This window comes from Myiozetetes cayanensis, unplaced genomic scaffold (assembly GCF_022539395.1).
Source record: "Myiozetetes cayanensis isolate MyiCay16 unplaced genomic scaffold, myiCay2020 scf14, whole genome shotgun sequence".
NCBI lineage: Eukaryota > Metazoa > Chordata > Aves > Passeriformes > Tyrannidae > Myiozetetes > Myiozetetes cayanensis.
Genome location: NW_026087048.1, coordinates 19,703,693 through 19,722,471, shown reverse-complemented (window position 1 = coordinate 19,722,471; position 18,779 = coordinate 19,703,693). Strand labels below are relative to the sequence as shown.

Sequence of the window (18,779 nt, the reverse complement as noted above, 5' to 3'; positions counted from 1 at the left end):
GGTGTCCCTGCCCATGGCAGGGGGTGGGATGGGATGAGCTTTACCTTCCAACCCAACCCATTCCATGATTCCATGAAGAAGGGACAGACTCCAGCCCAGTCCTGGCCACGCTGCCACCTCCTCCCAGGGCTGGCAAGGACGGATCCTCCTCCCCAAGGTCTGTTTGCACTTTGGATTAACCTCTCAGAGGGGACAAAGTGGCTGCAGGAGGTGTTTGCTTTGGGCTCAAATCCTTTCGCCTCCACCAGCAGAAATTTCAGAGCAAAGCTCTGGGAAACAGGAGGTGTCAAACCAAAACATGGAGCTGGGAAAGGGCTGGGAAAGAAATGCTTTGGCCTCACAGCAGGGATATAAAAATGAGCATTTTGAGGGCAAATTCAGCAACTCACCTTGCTCTGTCCTGTGGGTTGAGTCTTTTCCATGCAAAGTTCTGAGAACTGGTTCCCTGTGCCTCCAAGGTTTCCTCTGGAACACTCCCAGTGTGGCTTACACTGACAGGATGATGGAATCCCAATCAAAGAGATCATGTTTGCTTGTCATTTATAGACCTGTTATTTTAGTTAATTTAAATGCCAGAAATAAGAGCCTTGGTTTAAGTTCATTATTTCCATGGGTTATCCCTGTCCCTATCCCTGTCCTCCCACAGGCAGCTGGAAATCACTGCCCAGGTTGGGGGCATCCCAAGGAAAGGAGTTATTGCCTGGCCCAGGCCAAAGCCTCTCCCTGCAGGCAGAGGGATCCAGTCCAGCGGGATGGTTATCCCACACCATCTAGTGGCTTCCCTGCCATCCACAGCCTGGGGAGCTCAGGGAACACCTAGAGGATGGAAAACACCTCACTTTCTGTCCCTCTGCACTTGAGGGCTTCCCACTGCCAGAGGGCAGGGAGAGGTGGGGGATTGGGAAGGAATTCCTGGCTGGGAGGGTGGTAAATCCCTGGCACAGGTTGGGCAGAGAAGCTGTGGCTGCCCCTGGATCCCTGGAAGTGTCCAAGGCCAGGTTGGACGGGGCTTGGAGCAGCCTGTGCTGGTGGAAGGTGTCCCTGCCCATGGCAGGGGTGGGATGGGATGGGATGTTAAGGTCCCTTCCAACCCAAACTGCTCTGGGATTCTGGGATTCTAAAATTCCCTTATAACAAGGCAAGCTCTCCAGTTGGACCCAGCTGCCCCAAAAGCAGCTTGCAGAGCTGAAAACAAAGTTGCCCAAACCACATCCAAGCAGATTCCAGGACTTCAACCTCAGAACCCCCCCAGAGTGGATTCCTTTGCACAGGACACAGGCAGGAGCTGTGGGGCTCCCTCAGCCACTGCCCCAAACCACCACAGCAGGGCTTGGAAGAGCATTTGGAGTAAAAGGATTTATTTTAACACGTTTGCAGGGACACACAGAGAAACTTCTCAGCACAGCTGTGAGGAAATGCCCCTCTCCCTTCCTCCACTGGCACGACACAACAGGGGGCTGATGCCAAGTGCCCACTGCTCCCCTCAGGATTTCTGCTCCTGGGAACACGGGCACGTTTCAAGGGGCTGATTTACACCTTAAATACTCAAGGGTCATTCTTTCAAGGAGGAATTCATATTCCCAAGCTGTTGCTGGTTACAATAAAACAGGAAATGGCCTAAAAACACCCTTAAAGTGCAGCACTAAATCCATAGCAGCCTTTGGGCCTCCTCAGAACAGAGGCCCTGAGGGCAGGGAGAGTGACCAGGAGAGATGGATCTGGAGTGTGGAATGGAAAAGCTGGGAAACTCCACAAGGCAGAAGCCTTGGGGCACAGGGCTGTAAAGATACAGCTCCATACATGAGGCAGAAGGTGCCTGGAATTCCAGAGGCACGTTGGCAGAACCCCCCTAAATCTATGGAAAATATACAAATCCGTAAGAAGCTTCTTTGGGATCACAGGTAGCACCCATGGAACCATTTCCTAGCACAGGCCACCCTAACAACACCAGCCTGGAGTGAGGACAAAGCAGGGTCTGTGACATGTGACGCTGGTAGCAGATAATCCATCGGCCTGGGAAAATCCAGGGCAATTCCAGCAGAAATTCAGGGCTTTCTTCGCCTAAAACGGGAAAGGAAAGAGCCACAAACAGCTCTCAGAGCTCACCCACAGCAGCTTTAGGAGCAGCCACCACCCAGTTTCCCTGTTTTCAGCACCCTTGAGCCTCACATCCCTCCTGAGCTATGGAGATGCAACATTTAACCCCAGAAACACCTGCATTTCACTTTTTTTGGGAATGTAAACACACAGGGAGTTGTCCTTGCCATCCCTAACCCTATTCCAGTCGGGAATCCAAGCCTGAAGTGGGAAGGGCAGCGAGGTCAGAGAGAAGGAGAAGTTCCCTGATTTTAGGAGTTACCAGGAGAGGGAATGAGCCTCCCAGGAGCACTTACTTGGGCTGAGCGTGGTGCTGATATCCAGGTCCCAGTGCTGATCCCGCCCTCATCTCCACTGCCACGGAGCACTGGGAACACACACAGATCAGGCTCTGCTGCTCCCACCACCCCCAGATCAGCGTGATCCCAAATTCTCATCCAGATCATTGCCCAGAGAGGTTTTGGACTCCCCATCCCTGGAATGTTCCAGGCCAGGTCGGATGGGGGTTGGAGCAACCTGGGCTAGGGGAAGGTGTCCCAGCCCATGGACACCATCCCAGGGGGAACAGGATGAGCTTTAGGGTCCCTTCCCACCCAACCCCTCCCAGATCCCATGACCACCAGTGTTCCCCTTTTCCCTGTTATCTTACCCTGGTTTCCACATCAGTCCACTCCGAGTCTGCAGCCTCTCCCAGGGGGTCAGGATGGGAAGGGGACGAGCGTCGCTTCCTCCTGGAACAGGAACGTGAGGGAAGAGCACAGAGCCCCTGTGACTCTGCTCTCCTGTGCACGAGGATCTGCCCATTCCATGCTTCCAAAACAAACCTTTGCCCTCAGCAGCAAACCAGCCCTAAAAGCACCTCCAGCATCCAGAGCCTCCCAAGTTACATTTGTATGATTTCAAGCTGGAGGCAACAACTTCCCCTTGGATCGCTGGGACCAGAAGGGGTTCCAGGAGCACTCCTGGAGTTCCACACCCCCAGATCCCAAAATGAAAGGCCCAACTCACCCAGTGGGAGATTCCTGCTTCAGGGTCTCGATGTCAGTGAACTGCACAGCCTGGCCACCGCCCCTGGTTTTGAAAACATCCCCCTGGAAGCCGGAGCAGAGACAAGGAACTGTCAGCTCAGCAGGGCAAGGCTCCCCAAAAACCTCAGTGCAAGGAAACGTGGGCACAATTATGCTCCTCTCATTATTTGTCCCCTGCAGGACCCCCCAGAGCAGCCACTGCCACGGCAGGGATGGGCTGGAATCCTGGGGGCAGTGAAATAACCCAACAGAAATCAAATCACAGCTTCAAACCAACTCCTAGAGGGTCGAGCCCAACATTCCCTTTTCCAAGCAAACTGCCAGGGAGAGGTTCTGGCCGAGTTTTGCTGGGAGGAGCCGCCGTACCTTGATGAGTTTGGTTTCGATCTCGCCGTCGGAGGCCAGCTCCTGGTGTGTCAGCATGTACTTGTCGCACTTGGCCAGGGCCTTCTCGCTGGCCGTGGCCACGGTGATGGCGTGGGGCACGTGGGGCTGCAGCACCGTCTCCGTGGGCACGTTGGAGGGGGGCTTGTGGTCCACCCAGCGCTCCCCGGCCGAGCGCGAGCGGCGGTGCCGGAGCCGCACGGGGGGCGCGTTCTGGGGAGAGGCAGCAGAAGGGAAATCACCCAGGGGACCCGCAGCTCTGCTCCCAGAGTGCCCCCAGGTTGGACCCAGCAAGGCTCCAGGAGCCTGGCAGGAAGTCAGAATGGAATATTCTGTGCCAGTTCCCATTTCTTGGGGTGTTTTAGCATTGTTGCGTTCCACGCTCAGTGAAGTTTCCTCGAGGAGGGAATCTGTGTGTGGTGATCTCCTCCCAGATTTCCATCACCAGTTGGTCCAAGGAGGGCTTGTTCCGCTCTGTCCACACTGGGACAGCTCCCCAGGGCAGTGGTCACAGCCCCAAACCTGCCAGAGCTCCAGGAGCGTTTGGACAACACTCCCAGGCACAGAGTGGGATTGGTGGGATCCTGTGCAGGGCCTGGAGTTGGACTGGATGATCCCGATGGATCCCATCCAACTCAGGACAGTCTAGGATTTAGGGATATCTTAACCAACCAGAAAAGAGGAATTTGTGTCTCCATGGATCCATTCACGATCCAAAATGTAATTGGGAGGTAGCAAAGCAAGCAAATCCATCCTCAGCATGGATTCTCAGCCCCTCTGAAGGATGCAGGAGGATGGATTCCCAGCCCTCTGAAGGATGCAGGAGGATGGATTCCCAGCCCTCTGAAGGATGCAGGAGGATGGATTCCCAGCCCTCTGAAGGATGCAGGAGGATGGATTCCCAGTCCCTCTGAAGGATGCAGGAGGATGAATTCCAGCACTTCTGGGTCCCCAGAGCACAGGAAACATTCCCTGTGCTACTGCTCTGAACTCAGCTGTTGGAAACCCATGGGGAATGACTGAAGCTCATCTACTGCATCTCATGAGCATGAGAATCATTGTCAGGTGCTCGGGAAAATCAGAACAAGGTCTTGGAATGGGCTTTCCAAAGAGGATTTGCAGAGCCTGTTCCATTTACACAGTAATTTTGGAGGTCTCCCAATCCTTGCACAACCCAAAGCCATGGATGCAAATCCCACCTGCTGTATCTTCAGATGAGCAACCACTACACATTCTTTGACTGTGCCCTGCACAGATAAACCTCTTAAAAATTAAACATATACAGGGAAATGTGGCTTTCAGCAAAAATCTTCCCTTAAAACAAATACAAATAAATAAAGAATTGGAATATTCTGGGAGAAGTTTGGGAACACTCTCAAAAATGAATGATGGCATGACAAAACTTGTACAACCCTCTCAGATTTGCCTGAGCCACTGTGACAGTGGTGCCACCACTGATAATCACTTACAGGCAGCAGTTTGGTGGAAATCAGTGTAATCAGAGACCCCACTTTCAGTGCAGGCATGGAAATGAGGGAGGAGCCTTGTAAGAGAGCCCCAGTTGAGTCGCAGGTGGGATGTTGATCCAAGCACCATTTCCAGACCACCTTAAGCTGCCCAGACAGGCCTTGGCAAGTGCAGGAGGAGGGATTGGAGCACACAGACACGAGGGAAAGCACAGGGACACTCAGAGCTCGAGGAAGGGTCTGGCCAGGCCAGACTAACACAGCCTCGAGGCCTGAGCAGGATCTGAACACCAGGAGGTCAGAGAGAGCAGCCAGGCTCAGCCTGGGACCAGCACCAGCCCGGGAGGAACAGTCAGGGGAAAGCTCTACTCTACGTCAGGGGTGCTCAAGGCAGCAGAGCTCTAAGCCAGACTAAACCCCACTAGGCTGAGCTTTGGAGAGAGCAGCACTAACCCTGCAGCAGTGATCCTCTTCTATCTCTAGCTCCTCTCTGGGCCTGGGCACCTCAAGGACTCCAGTCCAGCACATGCCTCTCCTTCTGTGGGAGCTGTTACAGCCTCTGCCTGGCTCTGCCTCTTGCTTAGTCCTGGCATAAGAAGTGCTCTGCTTGTGAGAAGGGGTTTTCTGCTCCCACTCCAGGACACAGGAGGCCACAGAAATGCTGCTACAGGAGTTAGACCGTCTGGGCCCCTGCGGGGGGCTGGCGAGGCGCTGGCTGTGCCCCCCCTGAGCAAAGGGACTAGAGCCCTGCAGAGAAGGGGAGAGGAGTTAGTGAACACATGAACACACACCACAGAACTCCTAGAGCAGTGAACAGGGAATGCTGGCACTGTGCAGAGGGAGAACTCAGCTGGATGAGGGCAGTGTTGCAGTGACAGCGAAGATTCAGGGGTTGCCTCCCTGGAGCAGCAGCAGGAGGTGGGAGCACAGGTAAACACAGGACACAAAGAATTCAAAGGCAGTTGCAGCTACTCAGATTCTGTGCCTGGGAACTACTTTCTAACCTGCACTTCATCTTTAAAATATGCTTTTCCCTGTGTTAATTAGTGTTAGGAGGCAACTTACAGGCACTGGGGGAGGTGACAGGGATCTCTGCACAGCCTTCTCTCGGTCCCTCTCCCTCGAGGGCCTCTCTGGCTTCTCCTTGGGCTCAGTGACAATGGCCTTCAGCTGCTTCAGCTTTTCATCCTTCACCCACAGCTTGTTCTGCATTTCCAGCTGCTTCGCTGCCACACGACGCTCCTGCAGGGACAGGGAAAGCATCAAGTACTTCACAGGAAAACACGGAATCATTGGGGTTGGAAAAGACCTCCAAGGTCATCGAGTCCAACCTGTCGCTGATCCCCATCAGTCCAGGCCTTCCTTGGACACCTCCAGGGGTGGGGACTCCACCATCTCCCTGGGCAGCCCCTTCCAGTGCCTGACCAGCCCTTTCCATGGAGAAATTCCTCCTGATGTCCAACCTGCCCCTCCCCTGGCACAGCCGGAGGCCGTTCCCTCTCCTCCTGTCCCTGTTCCCTGGGAGCAGAGCTCGATTCCCCCCTCCTGTCAGGGATTGGAGAAAGAGAAGGTCCTCCTTGAAAGTTCTCCCAGGTTAAACTGTGCTGGGATTTTGCAGGGAATTCCCTATGGAATGAATATCTTCCCCACTGAGGCACGAGCTATTGGAAATAATGCCTTGTCAGTCCAAAGACAGACCTTCCAGATTATAAAGTAACACATTTAACACCATAATTATCTGCTTTCCTAAACTACAGCAGATGGGAACATGCCCAGTTAGAGTTCCATCCCTGATCCTGGAGCAGCAAACAGTCCTGCAGTGGTAACAGTTAATTAATTCCTCAGCTTTCCTTTCCTTATTGCTTGTCCAGAGCAGAGCTGAGCAAGAACTTCCATAAGGAAGAAGGGGAGATTCTGACACTGAGTTTCTACAAGAGAATCACTCCCCAAGGGTGGCCCAAGCACAGAGGAACAGATTCCAGCTATTGAAGTGTGCACATTCCACCTCCATGGGAGTGGAGAGGACACAGCAGAGCACTCACACACTCCTTCTCCCACTTCATGGTGGTCTCTGCCACCATTCCCTGCAGCCTGGCCTCCAGCCTCCTCTTGTCCGACGCCTGACGCTGCAGTTTCTGGCTCTTGCTTTCCAGTTCCTGCTGGAGATTCCTCTTGTCCTCCTCATAAATTGTGGCAGTTTTCTCCAAAATCTCAATCTGCAGGAAGGCAGCAAGGATTTGGATACACCTCTTAGTAACACAGCCATCTGAGCCACGAACTGCCAGTTACATGACAATGTAAATATACATTTCAAATTATACACTGCCCATCTTAACATGCTAAAAAAGCCAAAAAATATCCAGTGAAGTTCCCCACAAAATCCTTTTTTATCTTGTTTCCAATATCCAGCAACTTCTGCCAAGTGGTACGTAAAAAAAATGTGGTTTGTGCTTGAAAATGCCCAAACTGACCTTGTATTCCAAGGTTTTAATCTTCTTCTCCAGGCGTTCCAGCTCCGTTTTCTGCCCTGCTATTGTTTTCTCCTTCTCAGACAGCTTTCCTTGGATGTAGTGTTCCTTGGATAAGACACTGGAGTCAAACTCCTGCAGCATTGTTTTAAAGGCAAGCACTGGAAGAGAATGGAGACGTTTCACCTTCTCCCCTGATCTCCACAACACCCAAGGCAGTTCTGCTTTTCTCCTCCCGACTCAAAGCCACCAGCTCTTTAATGACCTCAAAAAAGGGGTGAAATGACCCACCCAGACAAGATCATTATTTCCTGTGGGGACAGAAGGAAGCCTCCAGGAGCCATAAGGGCCCCAAAAATCAAGCTCTGTTTGAATTCTTACCATTTTTGGCAAACTCCTCTGACAACATCTGCCTCATTTTGTGGCGCTGCTCCAGGGCCTCGATGAGCTTGGGGAGGGTTTGGTCGTCGTTGATGTCCAGGAGCTCACACGAGGGCAGCGGGGGGAAGTTCTGCAGAAGCATTTCTGCCACAGATGGCTCCTCTGTTTCTGCAAGGTTGACAGGCAAGAAGGTCTGTCAGCAAGTTACAGGACAGCAAAATTCCAGTGGATAACACACACACCGAGCAGGCAGAACTGGGAATAATTGAGGAGAGCTGTAGGTTTTCAGAAGAGCTGACAGTGCTGAGTGAAGATTAAATGTGTCATTCTCAATTCACTGCTTCACAAAACCTCCAGGCAACTCTGGATTTCTAAAGCAGGCCCTACAAACATGTAGAAACACCAAAGTATCGTCCTCAGCACAGTTTCCTTCCAGGAGCTGCAATAATGGGACCATGGAGTCACTCCCAGTAACAGAGGATTCCTTTAGGCTTGCACAGTGCCTGTGTTTGTACCACAGGCAGTAAGGAAGGAGCAGCTCCCACAGCACACAGGGCTCCCAACCAACAGGTCACTGAAGCTCCTTTTGCACTTTCAAGGCTCAAAGAATTTGATTTAAAACAGCTTTTAACTGTGCTGTAACCAGAGAACTATGGAATGGTTCTCAAAGAGAAGGGATCTCAAAGATGATCCAGTCCCACCCTCTGCCATGGGCAGGGACACCTTCCACTAGCCCAGGTTGCTCCAAGCCCTGTCCAACCTGGCCTGGGACACTTCCAGGGATCCAGGGCAGCCACAGCTTCTCTGGGCAACCTGTGCCAGGGCCTGCCCACCCTCCCAGCCGGGAATTCCTTCCCAATATCCCAGCTAAACCTTCCCTCCTTCACCTTAAGTCCATTCCCCCTTGTCCTGTCCCTCCACACCTCATCCCCAGTCCCTCTCCAGCTCTCCTGAAGCCCCTTTAGGCCCTGGAAGGGTCTCCCTGGCTCCTCCTGCTGTGCAGGTGCCCCCCATTTCTCCCAGGCTGCCCCCACACTCAGTACTCACCCCCACCGAGCGGGCCCCCCCTGAGCTCCAGCTTCCTGGCCAGCTCCTCTCGGAAGGCCTGGTTGCGGAAGCGCCGGCCGGGTGTGAGCCCACAGAGGGGTCTGTCCACGGGCCGGGCCACCTCCACCTCCTGGGTCATCTCTGCAAAGCGCATCACCTGCTGCAGGGACGGGACAGCCACCAGAACACGTCACTCCGGCGCTGAAAGGGCTCTTCAGGCAGTAAAACGTGAGAGGAGACATCACCCAGCTCTAAGCTCCAGGGGTTCCCACTGGGGATTCTGATGGGGAGCACCCAGAAGCCTTCCCAGCAACCTGTCCCAAGAGCTCCAGCCCCAAGGAGCCATGAACCCTTGTGCAGACAGCTCAGATTCCTGTTAGTGCTGTCATAGCAGGGATTAAACACCTAAACATGGCTCTTTATAATTCTCTAATTAAGTGAAACCATCCCTGCTTCACAAGCAAGTAGCAGTTGTAATGTTAAGATGGAAAATACGATTTTACCCTACAAAACTATAACTGATTACCCTAAGTGCTCAAACAAACAAACAAACAAAATTCCTCTTATCTATTCAAGCACAAGAACTGAGTGGGGAATGTGAAGAAAGGAGCAGGAGGGACTGCAGTAAGCTGTGCAGGGGGGTTACCAGGCTCTCCTCGTAGTCCTCAGCTTTGGGGTTGACACACACGATCATCCGGACCTTCCCCTCTCCATCAAAATAGTTCTTGAAGAGATGAGTCAGTTTGGAATCTCTGTAGGGAACCATCTGAAAACAAAGCACAGGGAGGATTTAGCAAGCTTTCAGCACTCCAGGTCTCCATCCAAGCACAGGATGACGGGCTGAGGGCTCCACACCTTGTTTGTCCCGTACAATTGGTTTTCCCGCAGAACTTCGATGCAGGTCCTCAAGGTCATCAGTGACTGGTTGATGTTCCCTGAAAAAACACAAAGGCAGAGCAAAAACTCGGTAAGCAGCCACTTGGATCAGGTTCCCAAACTATGTAGCAGTTTCTCGGAGGGTGAATTGCCTGCTCCCGGTTCTGTTTGTTGCAGATAACTGCTCCAATTAACTGAAGGGGCAGAACAAGTGCTGCTGAAAACTTGGGGTTTCCAAACCCCAGGATTTCGGGTCATCAAATCAGATCATTGATCATCACAACACAGCACTTCAGTTCTTCCTGGGATGTCTCTACCGGGAGACAAGACTAATGGGAGCATAATTAGCCCAGCAATTAGCAGGGTGCCTAAAGGTGATTCCCACCTGCTTCTCGCAGCCTGTTCCCCTCGGCTTTTGTCCTGTTGGTTCTCTCACTTCCAGCCAGATCCACCAGGGACAGCTGGCTCAGAGTGATCTGTTCCTTCTCCTGGCACAGGAAACAAAGGATAATCACCTCCATGTTCCTTCAGAAGGCGTGGGGGGAACACCCCACCCCCCAAAGGAGCATGAACACTTCAAAATACTTGAACAATTCAAAGTAATACATGTTGAGCCCTTAAACAAGGTCAGAGGGTGTTTTTACAGCCCAAGGCCTGGGCACCACCAGCTTTTCCTGGGAAGTTTAGCAGCTCCCTTGTGTCCTGGCCCACAGGAGGGGTATAACAACTATCCTCATCCAAATCCTCCAGATTTTACATTCCTAACAAAGGAACAGGTGAAAACCAAAGGAATCAGCAGCTCCACCCTCCACATGCAGGGCCAGGAGGTGGACTCGACAATCCTTGTGGGTCCTTCCCCACCCAGCAGAGCCTGTGATTTTAAGGCCTTATTTTCAGTACAAAAAGGAGATGAATTCTGTCCCCTGGGAATTTGAGGCCCGGGGAGGGTTTTCCAAGGCTCAGCCCCTTTTCTAACAGCCCCACACAGGGCTCTGCTGGGCTCAGCTGCTCGGGGCTCACCTGCAGGACGTTGTCTCCATCGGCATCCAGTGGGGCCTGGGCCAGTTTGATGATGAAGACGCTGTGGGAGCGGCTGGACTCGCGGTTCAGCTGCGTGTTGGCGATGCGCCTCTTCTTCTGACCTGCAGGGCACAGCACACCCCACACAGCAGCGCTTTGGGTAAAGGGATTCCCACCTGGCAAAGCCAACTCTGCTTCCAGCACCAGAGCGGGAAGGAGAGGCCTCAGGGGGGAGGAGGGGCTGCACGGGATATTGGGAAGGGATTCTGTGCTGGAAGGGTGGTGAGGAACGGGTGCCCAGGGGGCTCGTGGACTCCACATCCCTGCAAGTGCTCAAAGCCAGGGTGGGCAGGGCTTGGAGCAACCCGCTCTAGGTGGGAGCTCGTGGACTCCACATCCCTGCAAGTGCCCAAGGCCAAGCTGGATGGGAGTTGGAGCGACCTGGTCTAGTGGAAGGTGTCCAGTTGGAACCTGACAATGTTTAAGCTCCTTCCAACCCAAACCTTTCCAGGATTCTGTGACCTGCGTCGAGTTCTGGAAGATTTACCTCTCCAAAACACTTCAAAAGCTTCCTCTGTGGACTTCACCTCCACCTCTGTGCAGCCCGTGACGTACATGTTGTGGTTCTGGTCCTCCCGGAGCATTTTGGACTGGGGAGGTCTTTGGGACAACGAGGAAATAAAACAAACAGACCAAAAAAAACACCAAAACCCATTAGAACAGTTTTCTGTACATCATTGTCATGCAAATCACGTTCAAGTGCAAAATTCAGAGTGACTATGTGGATTATCTGCACAGAGGATGGAAGAGGAAACACAAGGACACGGACACACACCCAGCCAAGATTAGTGACACTTCAGCTACTGCTTTAATTGAGCAGCTACGTTTAATTGCCATTTCTGCTGGGGATCATTGCTTTGGTGGCAGCTACTGCTTTTCTACATGCACACAGAAGCAGGGGGGCTTTGCCAGCACTCAGTATTCGCTAGTAAAGCAAGAAGAGACAGGGAATCAGTCTACTTTCTGCTTCTACTGGAGGAAAGTGGCACTTTGGTAGTGGCAATAATAGGCTGTGCACATACATAAAGTCTCCATTTCGCACAGGGGTGTTGCAACTGTTCCACCTACCGAGAAAACAGGGGTAAAAACATTAGGTCATTGCAGTTTGTGCCTAAAAATCTCTCCACACACAACACACTGCAGCTTCCACAAACAGAAACAAGCCAAGAGTCTTCCTAGGCTGGTTTTTGGGCAGAAGCACAGCACTAATGTCATTGTTTCCAAAGCCTTCACAGACATTCAAACCCTTTTCAGAGCAGTGCCCTGGAGACAGCTCTTGATGTTGGAGAGACACAGCCTGCTTTGCTCTAGCTGGCCTTTGTAAATCAGCCAGCTCTTTAATTAACACATGTGCTGATGGGCTCCTTGAATGGATTTAGAATTTAAATAAACGTATTCAAAGGCCAATTTGCAGTTTTTTCTTTTCCTGCTGGTGCCAAGATTTACCAATTTTAGACATCAGCCAAGTCCACACACCTTTGCAGAAATATGCATCATTTCATTTGGGAGACAATTCACTGCTGGGTTTATGGGAATTACTGCCATCAAGTGGAATCATATGCAAATGTGAATTAACTATGGAGCAACAACACAGCATTTTGCACCCAATCTCTGTTTCCAGGGGAAAAAAAAGGTCAGCTGTGGAATGGCTTGCTCCAACCTGCTCATAACAGCAGGACTAGCTTTGGGATCTCAGAGGGACACACCACCACTGCCCATCTAACTAAATATTTGCTAATCAATCCCATCACTGTGATGAGGAAGGAGCAGTGAGTCACAACAAGCACCAGTACTTGGCACACCAAAATATTCCTGTCTGGACTCCTTTGCCATCTCCTTTCCACGGGATTTTTTAAGGATTCTTGTGACTTGAGCCAGACTCACCAAGACTACAGCCACAAAGACCTGGAGGAGCTCCTGCAAAAGCCTGGCTGGAGCAGGAAGAGCGGGATCCCCACACTCACTTGGGTTTGATGGGCTCGAAGGGAGCCTCCTCCAGGAGGTCGTAGATGTAGTTGTTGTAGATCTCGATGTAGGACACAAAGACGCTGTAGACATTGTCCTCATCCACGTCATCCACCTTGCAGTGGTCCTGTACGTTGATCATGTCGGCAAACTCGGGATCCAGGTGGCGCCTGTGGAGACAGGGAGTGACTGCAGGAGCCCCTGGAATCAGCCCAGGCAGGGGCTGGAGCATGGGAATGCTCCATATCCACCAAAACACTGGGATTTGGGCTGGCCTGGGCAGGGCCAGCAGCCGGACTGCAACGATCCTTGGGGGCCCCTTCCAGCTCAGGATGTTGTGTGAGGCCAGGAAAACATCTCCAGGTTGTTCCTGCTCAAAGCCACAGCACTGCCCTCATCAAAATAAACTTCCCTTGCCTGACTCTAAGGTTTCTAATCTAAATAACTGTGTAATTGTTCCAACCCCATGAAATGCACTCACTTTCCATTAATATTTTACTAATTAATAGGAATATCCCTGCCCATGGCAGGGGTTGGAACGAGATGATCTTTAAGGCCCCTCCCAACCCAAACCATCCCAGGATTCCATGATTTTTCTTTCATCTCTCCAAGGGAAGGATAAAAACACCCAGACAAGTTAAAACCAGACTAACACAATAACATTTATAGTAAATAAATTCCCTCTGAGTGGTCCAACAGTCACTTACTTCCCAGATGGAGTTTTTGGGACAGGCAGGGCATCTCTTCTCTGCCGCTCTAACAGGGCATCAACCTCAGTCTGAACATCCACCCCGTTCTTGTCATCCAGCTTAAACACCTGGCAGGAAGATTGGACAATTAAAAAAAAAATTATTAAAGGTGTTGACCAACAAAACTAATTATTTGATCAAGTTAGCAACTAATTAGTTTGAATTAATTCCATGCCCCTCACTAGCACTCAGTCTGCCGAGTGGATCTGACAGAAAACAGGTATTTCCAAAATAACAGCATTTCATAAAAGCTCCCAAGGAAGAGGCGTCTAGGACTGCTGAAGAATGTTTAGATACTAAAAACCCACAGAAGTTTGACCACGAGGAAAGCCTCACATCTACACTAACTGGTCTGTGCTCTGGTCTAGTTGACAAGGGTGGTGTTCAGTCAAAGGCTGCACTCAGGACCTTGGAGGTCTTTGCCAACCTCAACGATCCTGTGATTTTAGATAAGCTTTCCTGAGGCTCTTGGATCTTGTGGCTAAATCTCTCTCCAGAACTCAGAAAGCTTCCTCTTCTTTTTATTTTAATTGTTTTTCAAGAGTTAATTAAGGATTGAGGAGCAGTTCAAGGACAGCCAGGCCACACATCTTCACGAGATGTCCATCCAAGCCACCTCCTGGGCCTGCTCCTCAAACCTCAAGGGGCTGGGCTGGTTTTGGTTGGTTCCTCAGTCACAGATTTATTTTGAACACAGCCCTTCTCTGGTGCTTTGGGGCTGTCACAGCAGCAGTGGGGAGTGAAGCCACTCACGAATCTCTTGGCCTGGAAGGGCCCGATGCTGTTGAAGATCATGTCCAGGCAGCGTGGGAGGAGCCCTCCATCCCCAGGAGATCCCGTCATGGTGTGGGTCTTCCCACTGCCTGTCACTCCATAGGTGAAGAGGAGACCTGGGAAAGGTGTGGAATCAAATGGATTTGGGGGGAAAAAAAAACCCAATGGTTGCTTTTGAGCAGTCAAGGATTCCAGCCCACCAAAACGTTTGCAGCTCTCACTGATCAGCACAACTGGAATTATCCACTGTCCTCTCTGGGACAGGGCACTTGGAAGCCAAAAATGGGGCATTACTGAGGAGTCTGACACACACCAGGCACTGTGGTGTCAGTGGGAGGGTGGGCAGGCCCTGGCACAGGGTGCCCAGAGAAGCTGTGGCTGCCCCTGGATCCCTGGAAGTGTCCCAGGCCAGGCTGGATGGGGCTTGGAGCAACCTGGGCTGGTGGAAGGTGTCCCTTTTTACCCTGAGAGGACAAGAAACCTCGGGAGCCATGAGATCATGGCCACGAGGGTGGCAGGGGGGTGGCCCAGGCCAGGAGTTGCTCACCATTTTTGCCCCGGATCAGATCCTCCACCAGAGGTTTGGCCACCACATCGAAGACCTCCTTCTGAACCACCAGGGTGCCAAACACTTCCTTAAAGGAATACTGTGTCTGCCAAGAGAGGAGACACATCCTGAGCCTTCAGCTTCCATGGCCAGCAGTCCATTGCTTCCAAACATCCACAGCTTACACCTCAGAATACCTCCCACGACAGAGCAGAACGATTAAACTCAGCTTTAGGACTAAACCAGTGTTTGAACACGGGCTGCTCCAGTGAACTGCTCTGAGAGCAGCAACAGCCTCATTTCCCAGAGCTTTAGGCCAGAAGGATCTCACTGGCCAGAGAATCCACAGTTTAAAGCTCCAGAGTCCCCTGAGCCCCCACCAGAACCCACACGAGCACTGAGCAGGGAACTGCCAAAGTCCAGCTGCTCCAGCATCTCCTCATTGTAGGGTTTTCCCAGGCCAGCCTCAGTTCTCAAGCTGCTTTATTTCTATTAACAAATCTGGTCATTTTTTTCCATCAAAACACTTTCTCAGGCAAATATCTGAATGTTACGTTTTTGAGCAGAAGTTTATCAAACTTTTAATTAATCTTTTCCCACTTCATTTAAGCCTCAGTAGATCGCTTTATACTTTTTTTATAAGACCTCCCCAGACTATTCCGCATCCCACCTAACACTCCTGCCAACAGGGAAGCTGTTGCTGCCCCATCCCTGGGAGTGCCCGAGGCCGGGCTGGGGTGGGCGGTTATTCCGGGCACATTCCCGGCGGGAACGCGGCCCCCCCGGCGCTGTTACCTCTCGGTACTCGCCGTTGCGGAACACGCGGTACCCCTCGGGCGGGTGGATCTGCACCGTGCTCTCGTTGATCACCTCGATGCAGCACTCGTGGTCCGCGCGGCTCAGCGGCCGCACCCGGCAGTAAACCTGGCAGGGTGGGGGGACGGGGAGGGTCAGCGGGGCCGGGACGAGCCCTCCGGGACGAGCCCCCCGGGACCCGCACCCCGCAACCCCCGGCCCGCACTCACCCCCACAGGGTCCTTCAGCGCAGGGTTCGTGGGTTTCTTCGGCCGCCGGGGGGTCTTGGTCCTGCTGCGGGACAGGGAGGGGGCGGTGAGGGGGGAGAGAGCGGGGCATGGAGGGGAGCTGGGTGCGGGGCAAGCGGGACGAGGGGACAGAACAGGGAGGGAGCCGGGGGTGGGGAAGGGCCCGGGAGGGGAAGGGGAAAGTCCAGGAGGGGGCTGTGGAGAGCCTTACGCCGCCTTCATGTCGCGCTGTCCCCGCCGCTGTCGCGACAGCGCCCCGGGGGTCGCGATCGGGGCCGCGCCGGGTCCGAGCCGCGGCCGCGCGCCCGCCGCGTTCAAATCCGGCCAATCAGCGCGCACGGCCGCCGCGACGTCATCGCGCACCGCGTTGCCATGGCGGCGCCCAGGGGCGCCCCCTGCTGGGCACGGTGGGAGGAGTGCTCAAAGGCCGCGGGTTCGAGGCCCGGCCCCGCCAGGCCCGGGGCTGCGTCCGGCCCTGGATATGTTCGGTTTATCTCCCTTTCATCTCCTTAGTTCCCAGGAAAAGGGGTGTAATCTGGTAATTCGCAGTGCCAGGGCTCCCCTATGGCCACGCCTGGAGGTGCATCAGTCAATGAGAGAATTCCTGAACGAAATCAATCGGTTCATTCCCGAATTCAATCAATCAGCGAATTCCCAAATTAAATCAGTCAGTCCATGAATTCCTGAATGAAATCAGTAAACCAGTTCATCCCTGAATTAAACTAGTAAATCAGTTCACTCCTGAATTAAATGAGTGCATCACTTAATTCCCAAATTAAATCAGTCAATCAGTTCATTCCCGAATTAAATCAGTCAATCAGTTCATTCCCCACCTGGAACGGTTCACAGGGGGGAAATGAAGGTTCAAACATGCTGTTGTGACGTGTAAGAAACCCGGTGGAAGAAGTTTACGAAAGCCCAAACTTCCCGAGGAGGAAATGTGGAAATGGGGGTGGAGGATGAAGTAACTCGGGGCTGAACCCTCAGCAAAGGCTTCCAGGGGGTTGAACTCAGCTGTTCCTAAACCACAGACTCACGGTTTTGGTGCAGATCAAACACATCAGGTGAGTTTATCCCCGTGAGGCAAAAAGCCCAAAGGATTTCCAACCCTCTGCCTTCTGCTTCTCGCTGTGACCCCTCTCGGTGTCCGGCTCTCCCTGGAGCCTTCTCTGCTCCAGGTGAACATTCCCAGCCATCCCAGCCTGCCCAAACCCCCGGGGCTGAGGGATATTCCCTGTGTTTGATGCTCCTTGTTCAGCCCTTTGCTGGGATTTGCTGTGGGTTGGCCACCCACACAACAAAACCTGTTCCAGCAAATCAAAATATCCCCGTTTATTGACTCATCACAATTTGCCACAGCGTTCTCGTTTCTTCCGTGAGGAGAATTTCACACATTAAATCGATTTTTGGAGGCCTCTGTCCAGCTGAGGAAGGAATTTGGCTGCTTCAGGATCAGCCCTCACCCACTCCCCGTGCACAGACAGGATCCAGTGGGATCGTGGCATTCCACGGCCCAGGGTTAGATTTTTAGTGCGGTTTTCCTACAATTCCCTTCAGCTGAGGAGGAAGAGAACCCCTCAGTTCAGAAGTGAAATGACCTGGAAAAGCCGAGCAGTGATTCCCGTGGGTTTTCCAGGCTCTTCAGTCACGTCCTGCAGGCAGAGCTGGATTCCTCCCCACTCCCCCCAAGGTAAATAAACTCTGCAATTGTCAGCAATTATCCCCAAAGTGATTCATTCCCCCAGCCATATTCTTCTCAAAGGGTAAAAACCAGATTAGGATCAGTGATTTATATTAGTTTTCTCTTTTAATGCAATAAAACTGTGGAATAAACAATTACATTCCAGTGCTTATAAATATTCCCACAAACCTCGGTCAGCTTTCAAAAACAAAGGATTTAGTTATTCCATGTCTAACCACATGATCCCATATTTAATGAGCTGTTGGGCTGTCATTCCAAAGTGCATCAGTTCTACCTTGGCAATTAAAACATTAATTAAACACCCGTATGATTGACAATATTCCCTAGAAGTGTTGCTTGTTCTTTATAGGAAAATCCAAGGGGGTTTTCCCTGGATTCCTGGAGCCACCAGCTGAGCTCTCCCTCACCTGGATCAGGCTGAGACCTCCAGGCTCTGTGCCTGGAAAATCCAGGAGCAGCAGGAAAGGGAAGCAAGGAGCAGCAGCAGGAGCAGAGGGATAACCCTGGAATGCTTTAAAATCCCAGGGTTTGATCCCTTGGGTATTTAATCCCAAATCCTGCCTTTCTCCCAACTCCACCCTGCCCAGATCCCACTCCCTGCTCTGCTGGTGGTTCACCCTCCTGGAGCCCCCCATCCCAACCCCTCATCCAGCAGAACATTCCAAATGTTATCCCACGAGAGTGACCCCAAAGCCCAGAGGGGGTTGGAGGTTTGGCTCTCCCGTGTCAGCTCCTCCATCCCAGGGGCCATCCAGCCTCCAGAAACGCCCAGGAAAGGAGGGAATTGCTTTGCCAACACAGGAGCTCAGCTTTCCCCCAGGAATTACTTCCCTTTGTGCCAGATTTAGACCCCAAACCCAGCTGTTCTGGAGGAACAGCCCATGGATTCCGAGTCTTCCAGAATCCCTTTTTCCAGGTGTTGATCCAAACCAGCTGATTTGAAACCAGCCCCCCAATCCCATGTCTGTCAGGCACTGGGGTGGGGTTTAAGGCTGTGTAAGGTGGATATTTAAGGCTTCAGATTCCAAAATGATGGCCCTTGGAAGGTGAGAGGAGGAGTCAGGGAGCCCTCGTGCCCCCCCAGGGGGTCGTGGCCATCCCTCCAAAGGTGTCACCACATTCCCTGAGACCCCTCCCTAAGGCACACCCGGCGAATCCCCACTGCTTTGGGA

General features: G+C 52.4%; 1 protein-coding gene across 1 annotated transcript; it reads right to left on the bottom strand.

Annotated features, from left to right (window-relative positions):
* Window positions 1–506: 506 nt before the first annotated feature.
* On the bottom strand, window positions 507–17,101 carry KIF23 (kinesin family member 23). Its single transcript, XM_050309751.1, has 24 exons — window positions 17,014–17,101; window positions 16,117–16,300; window positions 15,888–16,005; window positions 15,658–15,786; window positions 14,863–14,968; window positions 14,295–14,431; window positions 13,500–13,609; window positions 12,792–12,962; window positions 11,850–11,891; window positions 11,315–11,427; window positions 10,768–10,889; window positions 10,133–10,235; window positions 9,727–9,806; window positions 9,518–9,637; window positions 8,872–9,031; window positions 7,825–7,992; window positions 7,447–7,604; window positions 7,018–7,191; window positions 6,041–6,217; window positions 3,492–3,722; window positions 3,106–3,188; window positions 2,747–2,828; window positions 2,394–2,464; window positions 507–548 (listed from the first exon to the last, which is right to left on the bottom strand). Exons 1-24 carry the CDS (start codon window positions 17,099–17,101, stop codon window positions 524–526), a joined length of 2,952 nt encoding a protein of 983 aa, XP_050165708.1. The 3' UTR covers window positions 507–523.
* Between the last annotated feature and the right edge of the window lie 1,678 nt (window positions 17,102–18,779).

Excerpts from the sequence above, each read along its gene's own strand:
- KIF23 (XM_050309751.1), bottom strand. The coding sequence starts at position 17,101 with ATGGCTGGGAATGTTCACCTGGAGCAGAGAAGGCTCCAGGGAGAGCCG. Across the intron at positions 14,969-15,657 it reads GCAACGGCGAGTACCGAGAG|ACACAGTATTCCTTTAAGGA; the intron begins GTAACAGCGCCG and ends CTCTCTTGGCAG. Across the intron at positions 3,189-3,491 it reads TCGAAACCAAACTCATCAAG|GGGGATGTTTTCAAAACCAG; the intron begins GTACGGCGGCTC and ends TCCGGCTTCCAG.